Below are 23,090 nucleotides of genomic sequence, written 5' to 3'. Positions count from 1 at the left end.
CAGCTGGAGGAAATTCTGTCAAGTGGAGATAAATGGCTTCCCTCTCCGCACATGGAAGTAAATTACACACATCACACCCATCAGATACACACATTGTATCGCTGTAAACTGCGGGTAACAGTGACACCAAACAGAACGTCCACAATGTGACTGATGGAAATGTAGATGCTGAAACTGCAGGGCACTCCCATCATGCCTTAGAGAAGGTACATACATCATACATCATACCGCGTCCTGATAGATAACATTTCTATTGTGCTCACTGTGGCCTCCTGCTGTACAGAAATGTAAACCAGCTATAAGAGTGGGGAAGGGAAGTGACACCATATATCTGTATCACACAAACTATATTACTGCCTCCTATGTACAAGAATATAACTACTATAATACCGCTCCTATCTATACAGTAAGAATATAAATACTGTAATACAGCCTCCTATGTACAAGAATATAACTACTATAATACTGCCTCCTATGTACAGGAATATAACTACTATAATACTGCTCCTATGTACAAGAATATTACTACTATAATACTGCTCCTATGTACAAGAATATAACTACTATAATACTGCTCCTATGTACAAGAATATAACTACTATAATACTGCTCCTATGTACAAGAATATAACTACTATAATACTGCTCCTATGTACAGGAATATAACTACTATAATACTGCCTCCTATGTACAAGAATATAACTACTATAATACTGCCTCCTATGTACAAGAATATAACTACTATAATACTGCTCCTATGTACAAGGATATAACTACTATAATACTGTCTCTTATGTACAGTAATATAACTACTATAATACTGCTACTATGTACAAGAATATAACTGCTATAATACTGCTCCTATGTATAAGAATATAACTACTATAATACTGCTTCTATGTACAAGAATATAACTACTATAATACTGCTTCTATGTACAAGAATATAACTACTATAATACTGTCTCCTATCTATAAGAATATAACTACTATAATACTGCTCCTATGTACAAGAATATAACTACTATAATACTGCTCCTATGTACAGGAATATAACTACTATAATACTGCTCCTATGTACAAGAATATAACTACTATAATACTGCTCCTATGTATAAGAATATAACTACTATAATACTGCTTCTATGTACAAGAATATAACTACTATAATACTGCCTCCTATGTACAGGAATATAACTACTATAATACTGCTCCTATGTACAAGAATATAACTACTATAATACTGCTCCTATGTACAAGAATATAACTACTATAATACTGCTCCTATGTACAAGAATATAACTACTATAATACTGCTCCTATGTACAAGAATATAACTACTATAATACTGCCTCCTGTGTACAAGAATATAACTGCTATAATACTGCTCCTATGTACAAGAATATTACTACTATAATACTGCTCCTATGTACAAGAATATAACTACTATAATACTGCTCCTATGTACAAGAATATTACTACTATAATACTGCTCCTATGTACAAGAATATAACTACTATAATACTGCTCCTATGTACAAGAATATAACTACTATAATACTGCTCCTATGTACAAGAATATAACTACTATAATACTGCTCCTATGTACAAGAATATAACTACTATAATACTGCTCCTATGTACAAGAATATAACTACTATAATACTGCTCCTATGTACAGGAATATAACTACTATAATACTGCCTCCTATGTACAAGAATATAACTACTATAATACTGCCTCCTATGTACAAGAATATAACTACTATAATACTGCTCCTATGTACAAGGATATAACTACTATAATACTGTCTCTTATGTACAGTAATATAACTACTATAATACTGCTACTATGTACAAGAATATAACTGCTATAATACTGCTCCTATGTATAAGAATATAACTACTATAATACTGCTTCTATGTACAAGAATATAACTACTATAATACTGCTTCTATGTACAAGAATATAACTACTATAATACTGTCTCCTATCTATAAGAATATAACTACTATAATACTGCTCCTATGTACAAGAATATAACTACTATAATACTGCTCCTATGTACAGGAATATAACTACTATAATACTGCTCCTATGTACAAGAATATAACTACTATAATACTGCTCCTATGTATAAGAATATAACTACTATAATACTGCTTCTATGTACAAGAATATAACTACTATAATACTGCCTCCTATGTATAAGAATATAACTACTATAATACTGCTTCTATGTACAAGAATATAACTACTATAACACTGCTCCTATGTACAAGAATATAACTACTATAATACTGCTCCTATGTACAAGAATATAACTACTATAATACTGCTCCTATGTACAAGAATATAACTACTATAATACTGCCTCCTATGTACAAGAATATAACTACTATAATACTGCTCCTATGTACAAGAATATAACTACTATAATACTGCCTCCTATGTACAATAATATAACTACTATAATACTGCCCCTATGTACAAGAATATAACTACTATAATACTGCTCCTATGTACAAGAATATAACTACTATAATACTGCTCCTATGTACAAGAATATAACTACTATAATACTGCCTCCTATGTACAATAATATAACTACTATAATACTGCTCCTATGTACAAGAATATATCTACTATAATACTGCTCCTATGTACAAGAATATAACTACTATAATACTGCTCCTATGTACAAGAATATAACTACTATAATACTGCTCCTATGTACAAGAATATAACTACTATAATACTGCTCCTATGTACAAGAATATAACTACTATAATACTGCCCCTATGTACAAGAATATAACTACTATAATACTGTCTCCTATCTATAAGAATATAACTACTATAATACTGCTCCTATGTACAAGAATATAACTACTATAATACTGCCCCTATGTACAAGTATATAACTACTATAATACTGTCTCCTATCTATAAGAATATAACTACTATAATACTGCTCCTATGTACAGGAATATAACTACTATAATACTGCTCCTATGTACAAGAATATAACTACTATAATACTGCTCCTATGTACTGATCCTGTATAATACTCAAGAGCTGCATTCGCTAATCTGCACATACCTATTCTGTACTGCCCCTGCTTTGCATCCACTTCACCAGCAGAACAGTGAGTGCAGCTCTGGAGTATAATACAGGATGTAACTCAGGATCAGTACAGAATAAGTAGTGTAATGTATGTACACAATGACTGCACCAGCAGAATAGTGAGTGCAGCTCTGGAGTAGAATACAGGATGTAACTCAGGATCAGTACAGGATAAGTAATGTATGTACACAGTGACTGCACCAGCAGAATAGTGAGTGCAGCTCTGGAGTATAATACAGGATGTAATTCAGGATCAGTACAGGATAAGTAATGTATGTACACAGTGACAATTCTGTAAAACTTTATAATATAATAAATAAATGGACATGCCCTTTAATTTGATAGAACAGAGAAGAAGTATTCTTAGAATGGACAGTCACTGCACTTTCTCGTGTGATCTGCAGGCTGCACTACATGTTTACTCCTCTATGCCATATGCACACCAGAACACTATGCAGAGCCCTCTTTACATAAGATTTCCGGGTGCCGCTGCTCTCTCGAACCTCACACTTTTCTAAGGGTACTTTCACACTAGTGTTAGTGTGATCCGGCAGGCAGTTCCGTAGTCGGAGCTGCCTGCCGGATCCTCCGATCAGTGTGACAACTGACAGCATTTGTAGACGGATCCGGGTGCGGATCCTTTTACAAATGCATTGCAAGAACGGATCAGTCTCTCTGCTTGTCATGCGGATGGACGGATCCGTCTTGCAGTCTTTTTCACAGTTTTCCCGGTCTGCGATCCGTCCTTCAGTTGTTTTGCAATGCTGTATCCGGCACTAATGCAAGTCAATGGTTATTAATGCCGGATCCGGCATTCCGGCGACTGATCAGGCATTTTGGACGGACATAATACCGCAGCATGCCGCGGTATTATGTCCGGCCAAAACGCCTGACAGTGACTGAACGGAAGGCATACTGATGCAAACTGAACGGATTTCTATCCATTCAGAATGCATGGGGATATGCCTGATCAGTTCTGTTCCGGCATTGAGTCCTTTTGACGGAACTCTATGCCGGAAAAGAATAACGCTAGTGTGAAAGTGCCCTAACACCCATTTACCTTTCTAGGATTCCAGCGCTTGTGTGAAAGGTTCGGGGAAGCTGGCAGCCAACCAAAGCCAAAAGCATCGCTGGAGACCCCAAGTATAAGCTCTGGGGCTACATTACCTGGTAGGGCAGATTGTAGGGTAGATTGTAGGGTAGATCACTGCTAGGAAATGGGGGAGTGGAGTCCCTCCGCTCAGCCGGGGTCTGTCCTGTACAAAAAAAACCACAAAGAGACGTTCTTAGGGTAAATGCAAAATCTGATGTACAAGACGACTCCGAGATATTCTGGATTACTAGGCGGTATATAATGGTCACTTTAGAAAATGGGAATACCCGCTTAAAAGGGGCATTAGATCAGTTAGCATTCTTCACGTATCTACAGAATAGAAGATGAAGGTTATGTCGGGGGGGGGGTCCTAGCGCTGGGGCCTCCTCCGCCTAAACCCCGGTGACGGTGCTTGGCTCTTTCTGCACACCCGACTGACAGATGAAGATTCCTACTCATTACAAATGTGTGATTATATATATAAAAAAGGGATTTGAGATCCCTCTTTTCAAATGCAGCCCCCGAGGAGATCGTCCAAGTCCTGCTACTGGGAATCAGAATCGGGGAAGCTGCGCCAGTCAGGCTCTGGCCACTCAGATGGCTCAATACTGCCAGGAGAGACAACCCCTTTAACTAGAGATTCAGACTGGTGGGCGTACGGGAGGTATGACCCCCCCCTGCACTCCCACAATCTGCTGAAAGAAGGGTTCTCCTCCAAGTGGCTGCGCTGGGTACTGCAGGCAATAGATAGCGGTCATTTTAGCTTGAGTGTGGTGCCTTTAAAATTAGTGTTTTTTTTGGGGTTGATCTAGATCGTATTGTGTAAAGTAATACAACTCTGCGATATAGTTTGCGTTTTGGTTCCTCGCCATTTTAAAACCTCTGCTTGCTGTCAGTGAATGGCCATTTATAGGCTGGACAGAATCGACACGAGGGCAGGGCTCATTATAATGTATCAGAGCCTGCTCTAGTAATGAGCCCCGCACTGCCGGCTTGTTAGCCTGCTCGCTCAGGGGCTGTAATGTCTGCTGCTCCTGACAGTGGCCCTTTAAGTATAGTCTCATGTATACATTCCATAATAAGCCCTGCCCTCGGGTCTGACGCAGGTTGGGCAGTTAGCAGACAAAACCGTGACCCCTACACATACAATGCAACGCATACACAGACTCCCCCGCCATCCCGCTCCAGCAGGACTGTTCTGGTGTCGCCTGTCAGCGCCCTGACCCTATATACGCTGTCACAGATTTCACCTCTTAGGCTCCAGATTTAAGTGCAAAATCTCCTCTACCAGCTGAGAAAATTTCCCGCATGGATTTTGACTTTAAATTTTACATTTTCCCCGTCGACTTCATCCGCAAGTAATCCGTGGTAGCGGAATCCGTAATGGAATTCTTAGATAAACCGAACCTAGTACACAGAACTTCAAACCAAAAGTTCGCTCAGCACTAATTACTAGCAGTTTGCAATGAAGGTCCACATGGGTGTTACCAGTTTGAAGGAAGTTGCTCTCGCCCAGTCTGACACTGGCAGGAATGATTGGATAGTGTTAGACTGTGCAGTATTACCCAACCAACTGTAAAACACTCAGTTGGACCTTTATTCATATGCTTCTAGCAGGAATAACAGAGGAACGGCACAGCAGAGTGAAAAGAAGAGATGCTCCAGAATTATTATCACATGGGGAATGCAAGTAGAACAATGCTTGGTTACTTGCAGCCACCACTAGGGGGAGCTCACTGCATACTATTTTATTAGTAAGTTTCATGTATAAATAGTTAGCTCCTCAGCTCCCTCTAATGGTGGCTGCATGTAGATAAGCGGTCACCACTCAGGGGTTATCCTATTTGGACAAGCCATTTTCTAAAGGATAACCAGCTAGTAGTAACGCCGATTTCTGAACCAGACGGCGGCCACTGCAGGAGAAGTGCGGTATTACACGGCACTCATCCTAGAGAAGGATCTAATACACCGACTAAATGGCTGGGCAGGGTTCCCTGCATTATTACGTCCATGCTCCCTAATAAAGTACATGGATAGGGGGCGTATTATGGGACTAGCCCCTTTAAATCTGTCTATGCAGAGGATCTGGAGCTCTGTCTCAGTGAAAAAAAAAAAAATAAGCTCAGCTCTCTTGACCGATATATGAAGAAAGAAATCAGGTCAGAATATCTGAAAAGTCATTCCCTTCAATCACTGTGGAAAGAAAGTCCTTGCTAATGTACAGGATCAGGAAATCACAAACAGCGCCACCCCCGTCCACAGGTCGTGTGGAGTACTGCACTTTCAGGTCAATGGAGCAGCACTGTATTACCACATGCAAACCATGGAAGGAAGCAGCCATCCCGGACTAGGAGACCACTGCACGCAAATCTGCCGGCTGATAACAGGGAGCAAATAGAAATAACGCCCCTTTAAGCTTGACGTGACCATAAAGTCATTGGGTTTCGATGCTGAAAAAAAAGAAACGGCCTCTGCCTGGGATTATACTGTAGGTAAATCCGCCAACTACTTCAAATTCTTCACACAAAACAAAACAAAAAAAAAAAACACACATTCACATCGGAAAGTGGACAAATAATCTGCAGATCATCGGAACGGTTAATCTCCGGATCAGACGTCTCCGAAAGAATTTATTTAAGATTAGGCACATTTGTTTGCAATCTGCGTTGATTAGCTGGGATTAGTTTATACTGTATCTGCCATACTGGGGGAGCACATATGGGGCGGTATTATTTATACAGTCCTGATCAAAAGTTTAAGACCACTTGAAAAAATGGCAAACAATCCTATTTAGCATGGCTGTATCTTAACAAGGCTCCAAGTAGAGCTTCAACATGCAACAAGAAGAAAGAGAGTGAGACAAAACATTTTGTGAGCATTCAATTTAATGAAAATAACGATTAAACTGAAACAGGCTGTTTTTCAGCTGATCCCAAAGTTTAGGACCACATGCCTTTAAAAGGCCAAATCTGTGCAAAGATGTGGATTCATTGTCATTTTCTGTCAGGTAGTCACACGTTGTGATGGTAAAGGCAAAAAAACTCTCCCTTTTTGAAGGTGGTCGGGTTGTTGAACTGCATAAGCAGGGTCTCTCACAGCGCGCCATCGCTGCTGAGGTGGGACGCAGTAAGACAGTCTAAGACAGAATTTCTTAAATGATCCTGAGGGTTATGGAACAAAAAAGTCAAGTGGAAGACCCAAAAAAATGTCACCAGCACTGAGCCGGAGGATCCAATTGGCTGTCCGTCAAGACACTGGACGATCCTCGACCCAAATGAAGGCCCTTACTGGTGCTGACTGCAGCCCCATAACCATCAGACGGCATCTGAGACTGAAGGGCTTCAAAAACAAAAAACGTCTTCAAAGACCTCGTCTCCTTGAACGCCACAGAACTGCTCGTTGGGACTTTGCAAGAGAGCACCAAACATGGGACATTCAAAGGTGGAAGAAAGTTTTATTCTCTGATGAGAAAAGATTTAATCTTGATGGTCCTGATGGTTTCCAACGTTACTGGCATGACAAGCAGATCCCACCTGAGATGTTTTCTACGCGCCACAGTGGAGGGGGCGCCATAATGGTCTGGGGTGCTTTTTCCTTCAGTGGAACAATGGAGCTTCAGGAAGTGCAGGGGCGTCAAACGGCCGCTGGCCATGTCCAGATGTTGCAGAGAGCATTCCTCATGACTGAGGGCCCTCGTCTGTGTGGTAACAGGACAACGCTACAGTACACAATGCCCGCCGGACAAGGGACTTCTTCCAGGAGAATAACATCACTCTTTTGGCCCATCCTGCGTGTTCCCCTGATCTAAATCCAATTGAGAACCTTTGGGGATGGATGGCAAGGGAAGTTTACAAAAATGGACAACAGTTCCAGACAGTAGATGGCCTTCGTGCGGCCGTCTTCACCACTTGGAGAAATGTTCCCACTCACCTCATGGAAACGCTTGCATCAAGCATGCCGAAACGATAACGGCGGAGCTACTCATTACTGAGTTCATGTTTGGAAGTTGTATTTCTGTTTTGGGGGGGTTTAGTTTTTTTTTGGGAGGTGTGGTCCTAAACTTTTGATCATCTGAAAAACAGCCTGTTTCAGTTTATTCGTTGTTTTCATTAAATTGAATGCTCAAAAAATGTTTTGTCTCAGTCCCATTTCTTCTTGTTGCATGTTGAAGCTCTTCTTGGAACCTTGTTAAGATCCAGCCATGCTAAATAGGATTTTTTGCCATTTTTCAAGTGGTCTTAAACTTTTGATCAGGACTGTATATCCTGGGACTATTATAGGGGATCATTTCGGCCCATGGACGGCCATGGGTGACCACGTAATATCCAGTCCTGCGGAGTCCTGAAAAACGGGGGCAGCTCTCCTCCCAGACTAACAGACTGGGGTCCAATAAACCATACATCATTAAAAGGGGTAATCTGCTTTCTACCAACATTTTAGCTTCAATTTTCATAGAGTGCCTCTAGACTTCACTTATTGTAAGGTAAGTCCCCACAGGTAGCAACATAAACAGGCACTGGCATCCATAGAATTTCCAAGATAGCAGTTCTGCCCTCTCCTGCGCATGTTCTCCAAGTGGTCAGCGCAGGCGCAGGACATCCAGGGAGGCGAGAGAACACCCCGCATCTGCGCTGACAAGTGCATGCATAGTAGAGGGCAGAAGTCCTATCTGGGAAATTCTATGGATGCCGCTGTCCACCACTGCCATATTGGAAAGGCTATGGATGCTACTTTACACCGCTACCCATGAGGATCGGGGAAGGGGAGGTTGGTTGACAACTATATGTGGATAGTTTGGAAGCGATTTAGCAGCTTCTCATACCATTACACACTAGTGTTAGGCCTCATGCACACGACCGTTGTTCTGTACCGCATCCGAGCCGCAGTTTTTGCGGCTCGGGTGAGGACCCATTCACTTCAATGGGGCCGCAAAAGATGCAGACAGCACTCCGTGTGCTGTCTGCATCCGTTGCTCCGTTACACAGCCCTGCAAAAAAATATATATAACATGTCCTATTCTTGTCCGTTTTGTGGACAAGAATAGGCATTTATACAATGGGCCGCCTGTTCCGTTCCGTAAACTGCGGAAGGCACACGGGCAGCTTCCGTGTTTTGTGGATCCGCAATTTGCGGACTGCAAAAAACGGAATGGTCGTGTGCATGAGGCCTAAAGCTCATGCTGCGAGAGGGAGGGGAAGGTCAGGATACAATCTGTATCTGAGACTCTGCTGTGAGAGGGGAGGAAGAGCAGCCAAGAGGACATCTGATACACCGCTTGTGGATCTCATAGAAATCAATGGACATTCATGTAATGCACATACGATTCGGGTGGCTCTCCGTCTGAATACAGTAATAAAGGAGGCTCCCGACCCCTCTATGCAGACAGTTCCACATGCAAAACCACAAATCTGTTTTTCTCTCAATGACAACAATAAGGAAAGCTTCAGGGAAACTGTGTCCGGTGACGTCCTTCATGCACGTCTCGGTGTCTACACGTACGGGCCCCGGGGGCCGCTGCCTGCCGTACGGGTCTATAACGGGCCGGGTTAAAGGACGTCTACATTTCTGAGTTTATGTTATTACAGGAACGCGTTAAGGGGTGAAGCAGATGATAAAAAGTTAATATGTCCAATTATTTCAGCTATTTCACATGGTTCAGCTTAGTACGCTGCGGTACGTTTCCAGTGACAGTGGCATCGGATCCTTAATCACAGGGCGGTATTTCAAGAATGTCATTCCAATTTTAAGGTGAAAGGTTTGTGACCTTCGGTAAAACGGCCTTGGCGTACGCTGCTCTGGCTGCACACATTAAAGGGGCTTTCCGATCGGTGGGGGTCCAACACCAGGCACCTCCGCACCAAGCACAGCGCGTACATTGTACAGTGAGTGCGCTTGGTATCGCAGCTCAGCCCCACTCACTTCAATGGGGCCGAGCTGCGCGTAGGCCATGTCACCGATAAACGTGACATCACATGGACTAGGCAAAGCTACGAAAAGGCCAAGAAGCTACTGCGAGCGCCAGTGCCTTCTCAAACAGCTGATTGATGGGGGTCCCGGGTGTCGGACCCCCACCAATCAGATACTGATGACCTCAGAAGAAAAACCTTTAAAAGGGGTATTCCCATAACAAACAATGGGGGCATATCGCTAGGATATGCCCCTATTGTCTGATAGGTGCGGGTCCCACCTCTGGGAGCCGCACCTACAAGGAGAACGGAGCGGGGAGCGCTGTGGCTGGAGGACCCTGGGTTTCCCGGGGTCCGTCCACCACCAAGTGCTGCTCCCATACTAGCGATATGCCCCCATTGTATGTGATGGGAAAATCCCTTTAAGGACATCGTATTAAAAAGGGTATGTATCCATCTTGGACAGTTATGGAATATCCATCTCGGGGACCCATCTCCAGAACGGGGCTTCCCGACCACCGCCCCGGACAGAGCCACTGCGAATGGAGGGGTGGACGCACATGGGCTGCTTTCTGCGTTCATTCCTATGGGAGTTCTGAGGAAATGAGTTGAGCATATCTAATAGGGGGGTCCCCCTTTAATGTACAGTAGGGGCATTGACAACTCAATCATTTATCTCGATATCAAGACCTGACCCACCCGCTCTACTATAAATACTTCTATTATTCTGATCAGTTTGGGTGCATTTAGACAACCATGCCATGTTTTGTGGTCGGCAAATTGCAGATCCGCAAAACATGGATACCGGCCGTGTGCGTTCCGCATTTTGCACAGGGCTGGCACTATATAGAAAATGCCTATTCTTGTCAGCAATTGTGGACAAGAAAAGGATATGCTCTATACTTTGTGCGGGGCCGTGAAACGGAACAACGGATGCGGACAGCACACGGTGTGCCGTCTGCATTTTTTGCAGAATGGATGCAGACCAAAACCATACGGTCGTGTGAATGTACCTTTATAGTGAACCAAAACCAGGATAAAAACATAGAATTGGTGCAAATCAAATCAGGCTTCGCTACTGGTTTTGGCTCACAATAAGGCTACATGCACACGACCGAGATGACATCCGTTTTTTTTTTTTTTTTGCGGATCCATTGTAACAATGCCTAAAATGGACAAGAATAGGACATATTCTATTTTTTTGCGGGGCTACGGAATGGACAATGGGTCCGCATCCTATCTGCAAAAAAAAAAAATAAATGGAACGGACACGGAAACAAACAACGTTCGTGTGCATGAGGCCTAACTGATCAAATAAATGACGTGTGAACTCAGCAAATTGCGGTCAGCAATGCATGGGCACCAACTGTAGGGCCGCCGTATGCGGATGCAGGGCCCAGTCACTTGAATGGGGTCTGCAATCCTAAATGCAAAAAAGTAGTGCACCTTCTAGACTGCAGATCCATTCAAGGGAATGGGGTCTGCATCCATGATGCGGTGCACAAACAGACGGTGCCTGTATAATTGCGGACTCCAATGTTTGCGGGCTGCAATACGGGCACTGGCCGACAGCGGTCATGCGCATAAGCCCTAAGGGTGGGTAAATGCCCCCTTCCCCCGAAAAAGGCAATATAATGCAAACAAGTATGCTTGATTGGTTGCCTAGCAACAGTGCCCACTGGCGACCACCCTGGATCTCCTTGCTGTGGTGGAGCTCAGTGTGGAGCTCACCAACCGCTTGCATTCTGCCATGGAAAAAAGGCCAAAATGGAAAAACACCTTTAAGGGCTCATGCACACGACCGTATGGTATTTTGCGGTCCGCAAAACACAGATCCGAAAAAAAATACGGCCGGCGTCTGTTACATTCCGTACTTTGCGGAACGGAACAGCCTGCCCCTAATAGAACAATAATAGGGCAGGTTCTATTTTTTTTTTGCGGGAACAGAAATACGGAAATGGAATTCACACGGAGTAACTTTGCCTTTTGTTTTTTGCGGACCCATTGAAATGAATGGTTCTGCGAATACTAAACAGACATGGAAAGAAAATACGCTCGTGTGCATGAGCCCGAATACTGTTCACAGCTGAGAGTTTGCTACAATTTGATCCCATGCAGAAAGGCACGTTACAAGAGAGATCTAGGCTAGGATTTAAAGGCTAGCGGATGCTTTATCAAACTTTTGACAGGTCAGATCTGTATGGCGGGGGTCCGGGGGCTGAGACCTCCACTGACTGCTACAATGAGGGGCGATTGTGGGGGTCCCAGCATCTGGACCGTCCCCCTGACACGTCAAGAGTCTTATAAAACAGTCGCCCATCACGAAGCTGCGCCCCCGTCAGGTAGACATGAGGTCAGTCTGGAGTCCCCCCATGTCTAGCTCAGAGGACTGCTTAGCCTGGACACAATGGTAGCAAACCCTCAGCTGTGAGAAGTATTACACCTGTACAGGTTTCCAGACTCTAGATGTAAACAAGACGGTTCCCAGTCACTGACAGCAAGAAGGTTTGGCCTGGGCCTGAGACACACACGGTATATTAGACAGCTGCAGGGGTCTTCCCGTGCTGCTCATATCGCGACCAGCCTTCTTTCATTTGTAAGGGAGTTCCGAAAATACCCGTGTGAGCGCGCTCCGCTATTCCCCGCAGTCCCATGGAGGCGACTGGAGCGGTGGCTGCGCTTGCGCAGTGTACCCCCTATTCATTTCTATGAGACCATTTTCGGAATGCCCATAGAAATGAATGAAGAGCACGTCTCCCGGAGGTCCTAGAGATATGCCAAAGTCTCAGATGATAAAACCCCCTTAAAAGGATATTTTCACCTTCACAGTAATTTCTTATTAATTCTTTTAATCCAAATTATATGAGAAAATAAAGCAACTGGATAAAAACGTCCCACCATCTTCGGCCTGCAGCTACAATGCAGACTATGCGTCTCCATGGTAACAGACTACACACAAACCACGTGTAGGCTTTTAAAAAAAATAAAATAAAAATCTGATCATTTTTATTAAACATTTTTCTTGAAAAACAACGAAATACAAGCAATCAGGCCCCCTCCCCCCGCCCGACCACCCACACCCCCCTCACTGCAGGTCTGCAACATAGAGATGGTCCATAGTAATGTTCCTGTTAGGGGGTTCTCCATTAAAGTTCGGATTCATATCCTCTCTTGACTCTGTGTGGTTCTTCCATCGGGTCTTCTGCTGTCGCACACATTAACCCTCCCATCGCACTCATCGTGTACCATTTAAGGCTAGCAGACCATCCCCTCTCTCATCCAATCCTGCCTAGCTGCCACCTTCGCTCGACATTTCCTATGCAACCCCCATCATCTCTAGACTACAGGCCCTGCCAGAGTCTCACTCCTTAACCTCCTCACCCTGCAGACCGATTGCCCTATTAAACCGAAAGGGTGTTAAGTAATATTGTAATGTGTCGGCCGCGAGTTCCGCCTCTCTTCTGGTGTACGAATCTCTCCAACTGTATCAGATGATGGACCTGATCTACAAGTCCTGGCACCTTTTGGGGGGTTTGAAGCAACCCAATAGTATGCGATAAGTTTCCTTGCCTGGTATAGAATACGTACAATGGCTACTTTGTTTTCACACAACCCATAATACATATCGGAGCTGACAGATCTATTTTTATGCGGAACACTGTGGTCAACACTCCCACGTCGTCTGGCCGGTAGAGTCTTGGCCGTGGACAGTTCCACATGAGTTTTTTTTTTAATCCGCATTTGGTACCCCACATCTCGGACACAAGTCATCTTCTCGATATCCCATTTTCTTCATCGCTACCGGGGTTCTATATACTCTATGGAGACCCCGCGAGCCTCACTTACCGCCACCTCAGGGAAATCCTGTAACACTTCGCCCCACATCTGCTCGGTCACGTCTAGCTTCCATCTCTCATCTAGCTGCATGGGGTGTTTCTTACATTGCATTTCCATAAGACTTCTATAATGGAGTAAGATTCCACCACTAGTGTCTCCATGCGTGGCAGCGAGGTCTATGATGGTGTTATAGCAGCTGGTTTCTCTTGGGACTGTATGCCATGTCTTAGGCCTCCTGCACACGTGGCCGGGCTGTGGCCCGCAATGCACGAACACCGGCCGTGGGGCAGCTGCAGCAGATCGCGGACCCATTCACTTTAATGGGTCCGCAATCCGGCCGTTCGGCAAGAAACCCCACGGAAGCACTCCGTAGTGCTTCCATTCCGCATCTCCGGATTTGCGGACCCATTCAAGTGAATGGGTCTGCATCTGTGATGCGGAATGCCCACGGAACCGCAAATGCGGTCCGCAATACAGCAACGGGCAGCACGTTCGTGTGCAGGAGGCCTTACTTGCAGGTCTTCGGTAGGCTAAATTCCTGCGGCAGCTGAGTAAATGCCTTGAGATTACCGTTAGCAGATAGTTGGGTGATGCATCTGCCCCCGTATACCTCCCGTGCCTGCACATTTGACACTTTACCTAGTTCCCGATACATACGGTTCGGCCATACTGGGGTATGTGCTGTATACCCTGTAATTCCAGCCAGTTCTCTAGCCTTCCACCATACTCCATGTATGGTGCGCAATAGCCGATAGTGACTACCCAGTGTATAGAAAGGTCCATCCTCCAGGGCTGACATTAGGCATTTGCCATTGAGGAGATGCCGTACAATCCGTCCAGTCGTGTTGACCTTATCCCCATCCCCTAAAGGTGTTGTAGTTGGGCCGCCAAATAATATATCCACGGATCCGGTACCATGAGCCCCCCCCCCCCTGCGTTTTCAGCCTATGCAGCGTTGTGAGTTTCATACACGGTATTCCCCTCTTCCAGAGGAGATCCCTGAAGATCGCATTAATTTTATAGAAAAATTGGAGTGGTATCCAAATCGGGGCATTATGCAATACATAGAGAAGCTGGGGCATGGGAATCATTTTGAATAGATTTGAGGGACAAGATTCAACTGCCCAAAGTCCTGGCCGACACCTGAATACCTGTAGCCCTGCAGTGGGGTTAACGTCACTGTTTGTACTATTAGACAATGGCATCAATACAGACTTTGCTCAGTTAATGACCAAGCCAGACAGCTTACCAAAGGGATATTATTATCGACATGGCCTCTGGAAGAGAAGAAGCCCGTTCATCCAAAAAACAGTAGTAGATCATCTGCGTATAAGGCGACCTTTTCGGATAAGGACCCATATGGGAAGCCTCTTACTGCTGCTGCTGTTCTAGGCGCCGCCGCCAGAGGTTCCACCGCCACCGCAAATAGTAGCGGCGACAGAGGACAGCCCCGTCTAGTCCCCCTGTGCAAGGGAAAGGGGTCTGAGAGTCTTCCATTCCCCCATATTCGGGCCGTGGGACAGGCATAGAATAGTTGTATCCATTTAATAAACTCAGGTCCAAAACCCATCTTTCCCATCACTGTCCACAGGTATCGCCATTCCACGCATGCAACTGCCGCATTCAAGGCGTGGACCTGGCTAGCCTGAATATTTGAATATAATCGCCGGATATTTACTGCTGTGGACATGTTCGGCATAAGGCCAGCCTGATCTGTGTGAATAAGTGACGTTACTACCGAGTTTAAGCGATTTGCCAATACTTTCGCTAATATTTTAACATCTACCTGGAGTAGGGATATGGGTCTATAGGACTCCGCTGCTGGGACGTCTTCACCCGGTTTAGGCGGCACCACCACTATGGCTTCATTCATGGAGGTTGGTAATCTACCCTGCTTTGTGGCCTCATTATAAACCTCGGGTAAATGGGGTAAAAGAAATTGAGGAATAGGTTTTATATATCTCCGTTGGCAGTCCACTCTCCATACTACCCACCGCCTCCTCCATTTCTTTTAGAGTAATAGGGGCATCTAGCATATTTCTCTGCTCCGTAGTAAGGGTATGAAGTCTCAGCGGGTCGAGAAACGCCTGGGTCTCCGCTTCAGATGCAGAAGTTTTAGACTCGTACAGGGAGGAACCAAACAAGTGCATAATCTCAGGTACCTTCTCAGGAGCTGTACGGAGTTCTCCTTCAGGGCTGCGGAGAGCAGCTATATGGGCCGATTATTGCTGAGCCTTAGAAACCATAGCCAGTAATCTAGCCGCCCTTTCTCCTTCCTCATAATAAGTCTGTTTCTGAAAGAAACGTTTATTTCTTGCGTTCATTCAGCCCCTGTTGTGCTCCTCGCCATTCTTCCTCTTGCTCAATAGATGGGTTTACAATATACCAGGCTTCAGCCCTCTCTACATCTAGTAGGAGGCCTTTTACTTTGGCCCTAGTCTCGTTTACCTCTGTAATTAGCACCCCCCGTAGTAAAGCCTTCATAGTGTCCCAAACTACGAGCTGGGGTGCCGAGGGGAGACTATGCACCCTCCCCCTATACACGCCACATCCGCCAGCACAAAGCCATACCGTGCATCCCCACAATACAGGAGGAAGGAAGCTGGCCGTGACGAGCACAAGGTAATGGTCAGATATTCTACAGGAAAGATATTACATGTCCGGAATTAGTCGTCCCATCGCAGTGTTGCCCAGTATTAAGTCTATCCTGGATAGTAACCCATAAGTACTAGAGTAGCAGGAGTATTGTTTTATCTGCAGGTTCCTCAACCTCCAGTAATCCAGCAGGAGGACCTCCTGCAATAATCTCCCAAATGGGGTAATTTCCCCAGTCGTTGGTTGGATATTAGGGCAGAATCTATCTAAAGCCGGGTGAATTACATTTTTAAAGTCCCCAAGTAATATTACCGGGATGTCTGGTAATATGTCCTATATACTCCCCGCTGCGGTCTGTTCTAGCCATACTCTCCCTTTTTAGGACCCTGTCAGCATACCATGTTAACCCTACACAAAAATCCCCCACACAATCATGCCGATCCAACCATCTCATCGCCTCTTGATTCTTCAAAAAAAGCTGGTGGAACCTAGGGCAACCACCCTAAGTTTTGCTGCATGGACTATGGGATGTTGAGCGCCCTCAAGCGACGCTTTACGTCCAGAAATCTCGCTCTTCTCTTCTGTACCGCTAGGGAATAATCAGGAAAGAGCGACACCTTGTGACCATTGATGGAGAGTTCAGGCAAGTCTGTAGCTTTTCTAAGAATAATGTCTCGATCTCTATAGTGTAATATCTTCATTAGTACAGGCCGAGGTGGCGCGACCGGTGGTAATGGGCGAGTTGGGACTCCGTGGGCTCTTTCAACAGCGAATAGAAGGTTTTCTAAGTCATCTTGCTTGGCTGCCACTGAGTCCAACCTTCGTGCATGTTCCACTACACCTCTTTTGAGTGGTTGTATGGCGTCCTCTACTAGGGCTGTTGTGCGTTCAGCGAGTTTCTTTAAGTCGTGTCTAACAACGGTAATGTCCTCTTATTGCTCCCACCTGTACTGCCGGATTTGGCGATAGCATGCATTACATCTTTAAGGGTTGGCTCCTCCAAGTCCGATTCCTGGGCCCCCCAAATACCACATCTGCGCCACGTGTCTGCAAGACGCTGCATCTATTGGGGCTACATATGGCCTCTGCTCTGGCACCGACTGCCTCATTATCGGAGTCCAGGCCTGACATCTTGTGGAGGCAGCCGCTTCTTGTGAGCACCTTTTGCAGCTAGTGTTGAAGTCGAGCGGGCATATTTTTTCTAACGTTGCCGCGGCCTCCCACTGCATGGCCCAGGAGTTGCCGATCCGGCGACATCTTGAATGTCCTTATCAGCACCTTTCGTCCCCTTTTTCTTAGTCATGGCAAGGTGGCATTGTTCCTGCCAGGTACCAGAGGGATCCTTAAGAGGTCAGGTGCAGGTTAAGTACTTTTGCAGCAAGGGGACTCCGAAATTTCAGGATAAACAGCAGAGAGTGCACGGGAGCTCAGCAGACAAGCGGCCGCTCACATCCCTGGCTAGCCACGTGTAGTTTGATCCTGCGGTCATATCCTGCATGTCCTCTACTGTTGGCTAACCTATGAAGTGTGCGCGTTAGCACCAAGTAGAGTCTGTTCGGGTCAGTTATGTGCCCGCTCCAACACTTCCGTTATTTCTACTGTTCTGCTTATCTAACAGAGATATTGGTACGCCTTAGGTGTAAAATGGTCTGAACGGGCATCTATGACGCTTGTATAGGCATTATTGCGACCTCTGGTTACCATGGAGATGCATAGTCTACACAGGAGCTAGAGAAAATGAAAATGCCGGGAAATTTTCTAATTGAGATCTGTTAAAAGTTGCTTTGTTTAGGCTGCGAAGGTGGACATCGCCTTTAAGAAACCACTGAATGGATTAGAGTAAATGGACACTGTCCGGTCCGTGCCAGGGAAGATCAATGTGCAAAGCCATTCCTTTCCTGGACAAACAGGTTCTAACAATGTAATAGACTGCAACACAAACAGGAGCAAATTTCTGCCTCCACTTCCTCCAACTTGCACAATGCAAACTAGGGCCAGGTGCCTGCCGCTTATAGTAGAGGGGCAGCGTTATATGACAGGCGGCCGGCATCAGTCCCCCGAGGGGGGCGGCCGGCAGGCATCAGTCCCCCGAGGGGGGCGGCCGGCAGGCACCAGTCACCTAAGAGGGGCGGCCGGCAGGCACCAGTCACCTAAGAGGGGCGGCCGGCAGGCACAAGTCACCTAAGAGGGGCGGCCGGCAGGCATCAGTCACCTAAGAGGGGCGGCCGGTAGGCATCAGTCACCTAAGAGGGGCGGCCGGCAGGCATCAGTCACCTAAGAGGGGCGGCCAGCAGGCATCAGTCACCCAAGAGGGGCGGCCGGCAGGCATCAGTCACCCAAGAGGGGCGGCCGGCAGGCATCAGTCACCTAAGAGGGGCAGTCACATATGTGGATGTAAACGTATCCGAAGTTTCTCGGCACCAAGTAGTCACCATGGGGGGCTAGGGTATGCCCCCATTGTCTTATAGGTGCGGGTCCCGAGCGCTGGCTCGGCTATTTCCGTTGGCCCCATAGAAATGAATGGAAGCGGGGGCGGCGCATGCGCAGTATGCTCCCATTCACTTCTATGGGGAGCCGGCTTGGTGGTGGCCGGACTGGAGTCCTCCAACCACCACCTTGCGGGGCTCCGTTCTCGATATAGGTGCGGGTCTCAGAGGTGGTACCCGCACCTATAAGACAATGGGGGCATATCCTAGTGATATGCCCCCATTGTCCATGATGAGACAACCCCTTTAAGGAACCTCCTCTCACCCAGTTAAGCCAGTACTCTTTACTCAGCAGTTTCGGGGTGATTGCCCCTCATCAGTGCAGTCTGCAGATGAGGTGCTGGCTTATTTAATATCCAAGTCATGTCTCAAGGCTTATTTTAACAGCTGAACATTGACTTATAGGATAGCTGCCTTACAGCTGGTGGCATTAGAGGCAGAGCTTGTTAAGAGCTCATTCGCTTCCCTTTCTTCCCAGAAATCCAGAGAAGCATGTATGGCCTATACGTCTCCTTACGCTGATTAAGGCGCTCTCTCCCCCCGGAACCTCTAGGAAACAATTATAGAAAGAACCAAAAACACTTACAGTAGAATAGGACAGGAAATAGCAGAAAGAATAGTGCCACCTTGTGGAACCCAGGAGAATAGCCTTAAAGCAATATGCTATAGCAGCAACAACACAGGCATCCTCAAACTGCGGCCCTCCAGCTGTTGTAAAACTACAACTCCCACCATGCCCTGCTGTAGGCTGATACCTGTAGGCTGTTCGGGCATGCTGGGAGTTGTAGTTTTGCAACAGCTGGAGGGCCGCAGTTTGAGGATGCCTGCAGCAACATAAGGATTCTGCATGGCAAACGCAATGCGTGACATTAACAGTTCAGGTATGTTCACACTGTGTATTCCGTGTCAGAAGCGGCTGTGGTTTCTCACTTTGAATGCAGTGGACCCGCTCGCAGTTTAACCCCGGCGTAAACACCCATCGTGGCGTCTGTCCAGACACTGCTGCTTGGCGGGGTCTTGGCTTTAAAACTGCTGGGTGCTCGAACGGCAGAGCTGCACACAACGGAAAGGCGGACATTACGTGACTACCGTGTGAACGGGAGCTTATGGTGGTGACGTGAAAACCTGCAGCATGTGCTAAAGACCGCGCAGCACTGGTTGCAAACTTTAACCCCTTAATGACCTGATATTTTTCCTTTATGCCTCTCTGCCCTTCAGCAGCCATAACTTTTTTTTTCAAAGTTTTTCATGGACGCTGCCGCATGAGACTTTTTTTATATGGAAGAAATTGTATATTTTTTCTATACATATAACCCCTTCAGGAGTTTTTTATTTGTTGCGGTTTCGTTATTTTTCTCTGAGCCATAACTTTTTTAATTTTCTGTTCAACTAGCCTTAAAGGGCTTCTGTCACCCCACTAAACTGTTATTTTTTTTTTTTGTGCACTTATAATCCCTATACTGCGATTTATCCATACATAATGTGATTAATCATTTTGGTTCAGTAGATTCTGCTAAAAACGTACTTTTATAATATGTAAATTACCTCTCTACCAGCAAGTAGGGCGGCTACTTGCTGGTAGCAGCCGCATCCTCCTTTCATAATGACGCCCCCTCCGCATGTTGATTGACAGGGCTAGCACGACGCGCTCGTTCTCTGCTGGCCCTGTCTGCATTCAAAATCTGGCGCCTGCGCCGTACCTGTCTTCAGTCGGCGCAGGCGCACTGAGAGGACGCTCGCTCGGCCGCTCCATCCTCAATGCGCCTGCGCCGATGAGGTCACATCTACACCCGGCGCAGGCGCATTGAGGATGGAGCGGCCGAGCGAGCGTCCTCTCAGTGCGCCTGCGCCGACTGAAGACAGGTACGGCGCAGGCGCCAGATTTTGAATGCAGACAGGGCCAGCAGAGAACGAGCGCGTCTGCTGGCCCTGTCAATCAACATGCGGAGGGGGCGTCATTATGAAAGGAGGATGCGGCTGCTACCAGCAAGTAGCCGCCCTACTTGCTGGTAGAGAGGTAATTTTCATATAATAAAAGTACGTTTCTAGCAGAATCTACTGAACCAAAATGATTAATCACATTATGTATGGATAAATCGCAGTATAGGGATTATAAGTACACAAAAAAAAAAAAAAAAAAAACAGTTTAGTGGGGTGACAGGAGCCCTTTAAGGGGGCTTGTTTTTTAAAGGGACAAGTTGTATTTTCTAATGGCACCATATAAAATGGGAAGCTGAAAAAAATTCCAAATGGGGTAGAAGTGGTTAAAAAATAAAACACTATTCCACCACAGTTTAGTTTGTTTCATTTTTTTTACTCCCAGTCTTCCTGGAGCCGTAACCTTTTTATTTTTCTGTTCTGTTTCTTGTTTTAAGCGGGACAAGTTGTACTTTCTAATGGCACCACTTAATATTGCATACGATGAGCTGGAAAGCTGGAAAGAAAAATTCCAAATGGGATGGAGTTGCCTAAAAATAACAAACAAAAAAAAAAAACTACCATTCTGCCATAGTTTTATGGGTTTCATTTTTACGCGTTCCCCATTGGTAGCACTGACCGGCTCTCTTCTCCGGGGAGGTACGATTACAGCGATACCACATTTATATAGTTTTTGAGAAGGATAGGTCATCAATATTTAATTCTCAGAAAACTCCTTTAAAGGGGTATTCCCATCTAAGACATTGATGGCATAATGCCAGGAAATGCCACTAATGTCAGAAGGTGCGGGTCCTACCTTTGGGACCAGCTCTTTTCTCCAGAATGGGGCCCCTGAAGTGCAGGGAGAGCAGCTGCACATGCGAGCCCACCCTCTGTTCATTGCTACCGCATTGCTCTGAAAATGGCCGAGCGCTGGCTCTGCTATTTCCAGCAGTCCCAGAGCAGTGAATGGAGAGCAAGGAGCGCATGCGCATTGTGCCTTCCCTCAATTAATGGGCCCCGCACCCATCGGACATCTTTAGCATATCCTAGCGACATGCCATCAATGTCCCAGATAGAAAAACCACTTTAATGTACAGACAGCCAAGGGGACCTTTGTAGAAACCTGACAAATGGTCCCACGCTCAATATCTGACGGCTTAACCCCTTCGCTTCCAAGGGTTTCTAGACATTTTGCACCTCTGGGACAATGGGCTCATGCACACAAACGTATTTTCTTCCCTTGTCCGTTCCGTTTTTTTTTTTTTTAGGACAGTATGCAGAACCATTCATTTCAATGGGTCCGCAAAAAAAACCTGAAGTTAATCTGTGTCCGTATGGCCTCATGCACACGACCGTTGTGTGCATCCGTGGCCGTTGTTCCGTTTACTGTGATTTTCTGCGGACCCATTGACTTTCAATGGGTCCGTTGAAAACTCGGAAAATGCACCGTTGTTCATCCGCAGCCGTGTTTCCTGTCTGTCAAAAAAATATGACCTGTCCTATTTTTTTGACGGACAACGGTTCATGGACCCATTTAAGTCAATGGGTCCGTGAAAAAACACGGATGCACACAAGATTGGCATCCGCGTCCGTGAGCCATGGCCGCAGGCTACTTTCACACAGACTGATCGCAGATCCGTCTGCATAAAAGCTTTTTCAGAGCTGAGTTTTCACTTCGTGAAAACTCAAATCCGACAGTATATTCTAACACAGAGGCGTTCCCATAGTGATGGGGACGCTTCAAGTTAGAATATACTAAGAACTTTGAACAGGACTGCCCCCGATCTCTTACAGGGGGCTATGATACGCACAATTAACCCCTCAGGTGCCGCACCTGAGGGGTTAATTGTGCGTATCATAGCCCCCTGTAAGAGATCAGGTGCTGGCAGACCTCCCTCCCCTGTATTTAACTCATTGGTGGCCAGTGCGGCCCCCCTCCCTCCCCAGTATTATATTCATTGGTGGCCAGTGCGGCCTACCCTCTCCCCCCCCCCCCACCTAATTAAAATCACTTCCCCCCCCCCCCCCCCCCCCCCATCATTGGTGGCCAGTGCGGCCTCCCCTCTCCCCCCCTAAGGCACCTGAGGGGTTAATTGTGCGGATCACAGCCCCCTGTAAGAGATCGGGTGCT

At 46.0% G+C, this 23,090-nt stretch overlaps 1 protein-coding gene across 3 annotated transcripts in view; it reads right to left on the bottom strand.

Moving 5' to 3' along the window:
- Nucleotides 1-23,090, bottom strand: part of UMAD1 (UBAP1-MVB12-associated (UMA) domain containing 1) — a 37,033-nt gene that overhangs the window by 968 nt on the left and 12,975 nt on the right. For all 3 annotated transcript variants that reach the window (XM_040431242.1, XM_040431243.1, XM_040431241.1), the window contains one exon: nucleotides 4,290-4,378. In XM_040431242.1, coding sequence (XP_040287176.1) covers nucleotides 4,290-4,378 — 89 coding nt within the window. The remainder of the gene's footprint in view (nucleotides 1-4,289; nucleotides 4,379-23,090) is intronic.

The sequence above is a fragment of the Bufo bufo genome, chromosome 5 (assembly GCF_905171765.1).
Source record: "Bufo bufo chromosome 5, aBufBuf1.1, whole genome shotgun sequence".
Taxonomy (NCBI): Eukaryota; Metazoa; Chordata; class Amphibia; order Anura; family Bufonidae; genus Bufo; species Bufo bufo.
This window is presented reverse-complemented; position numbering and strand designations above follow the sequence as displayed.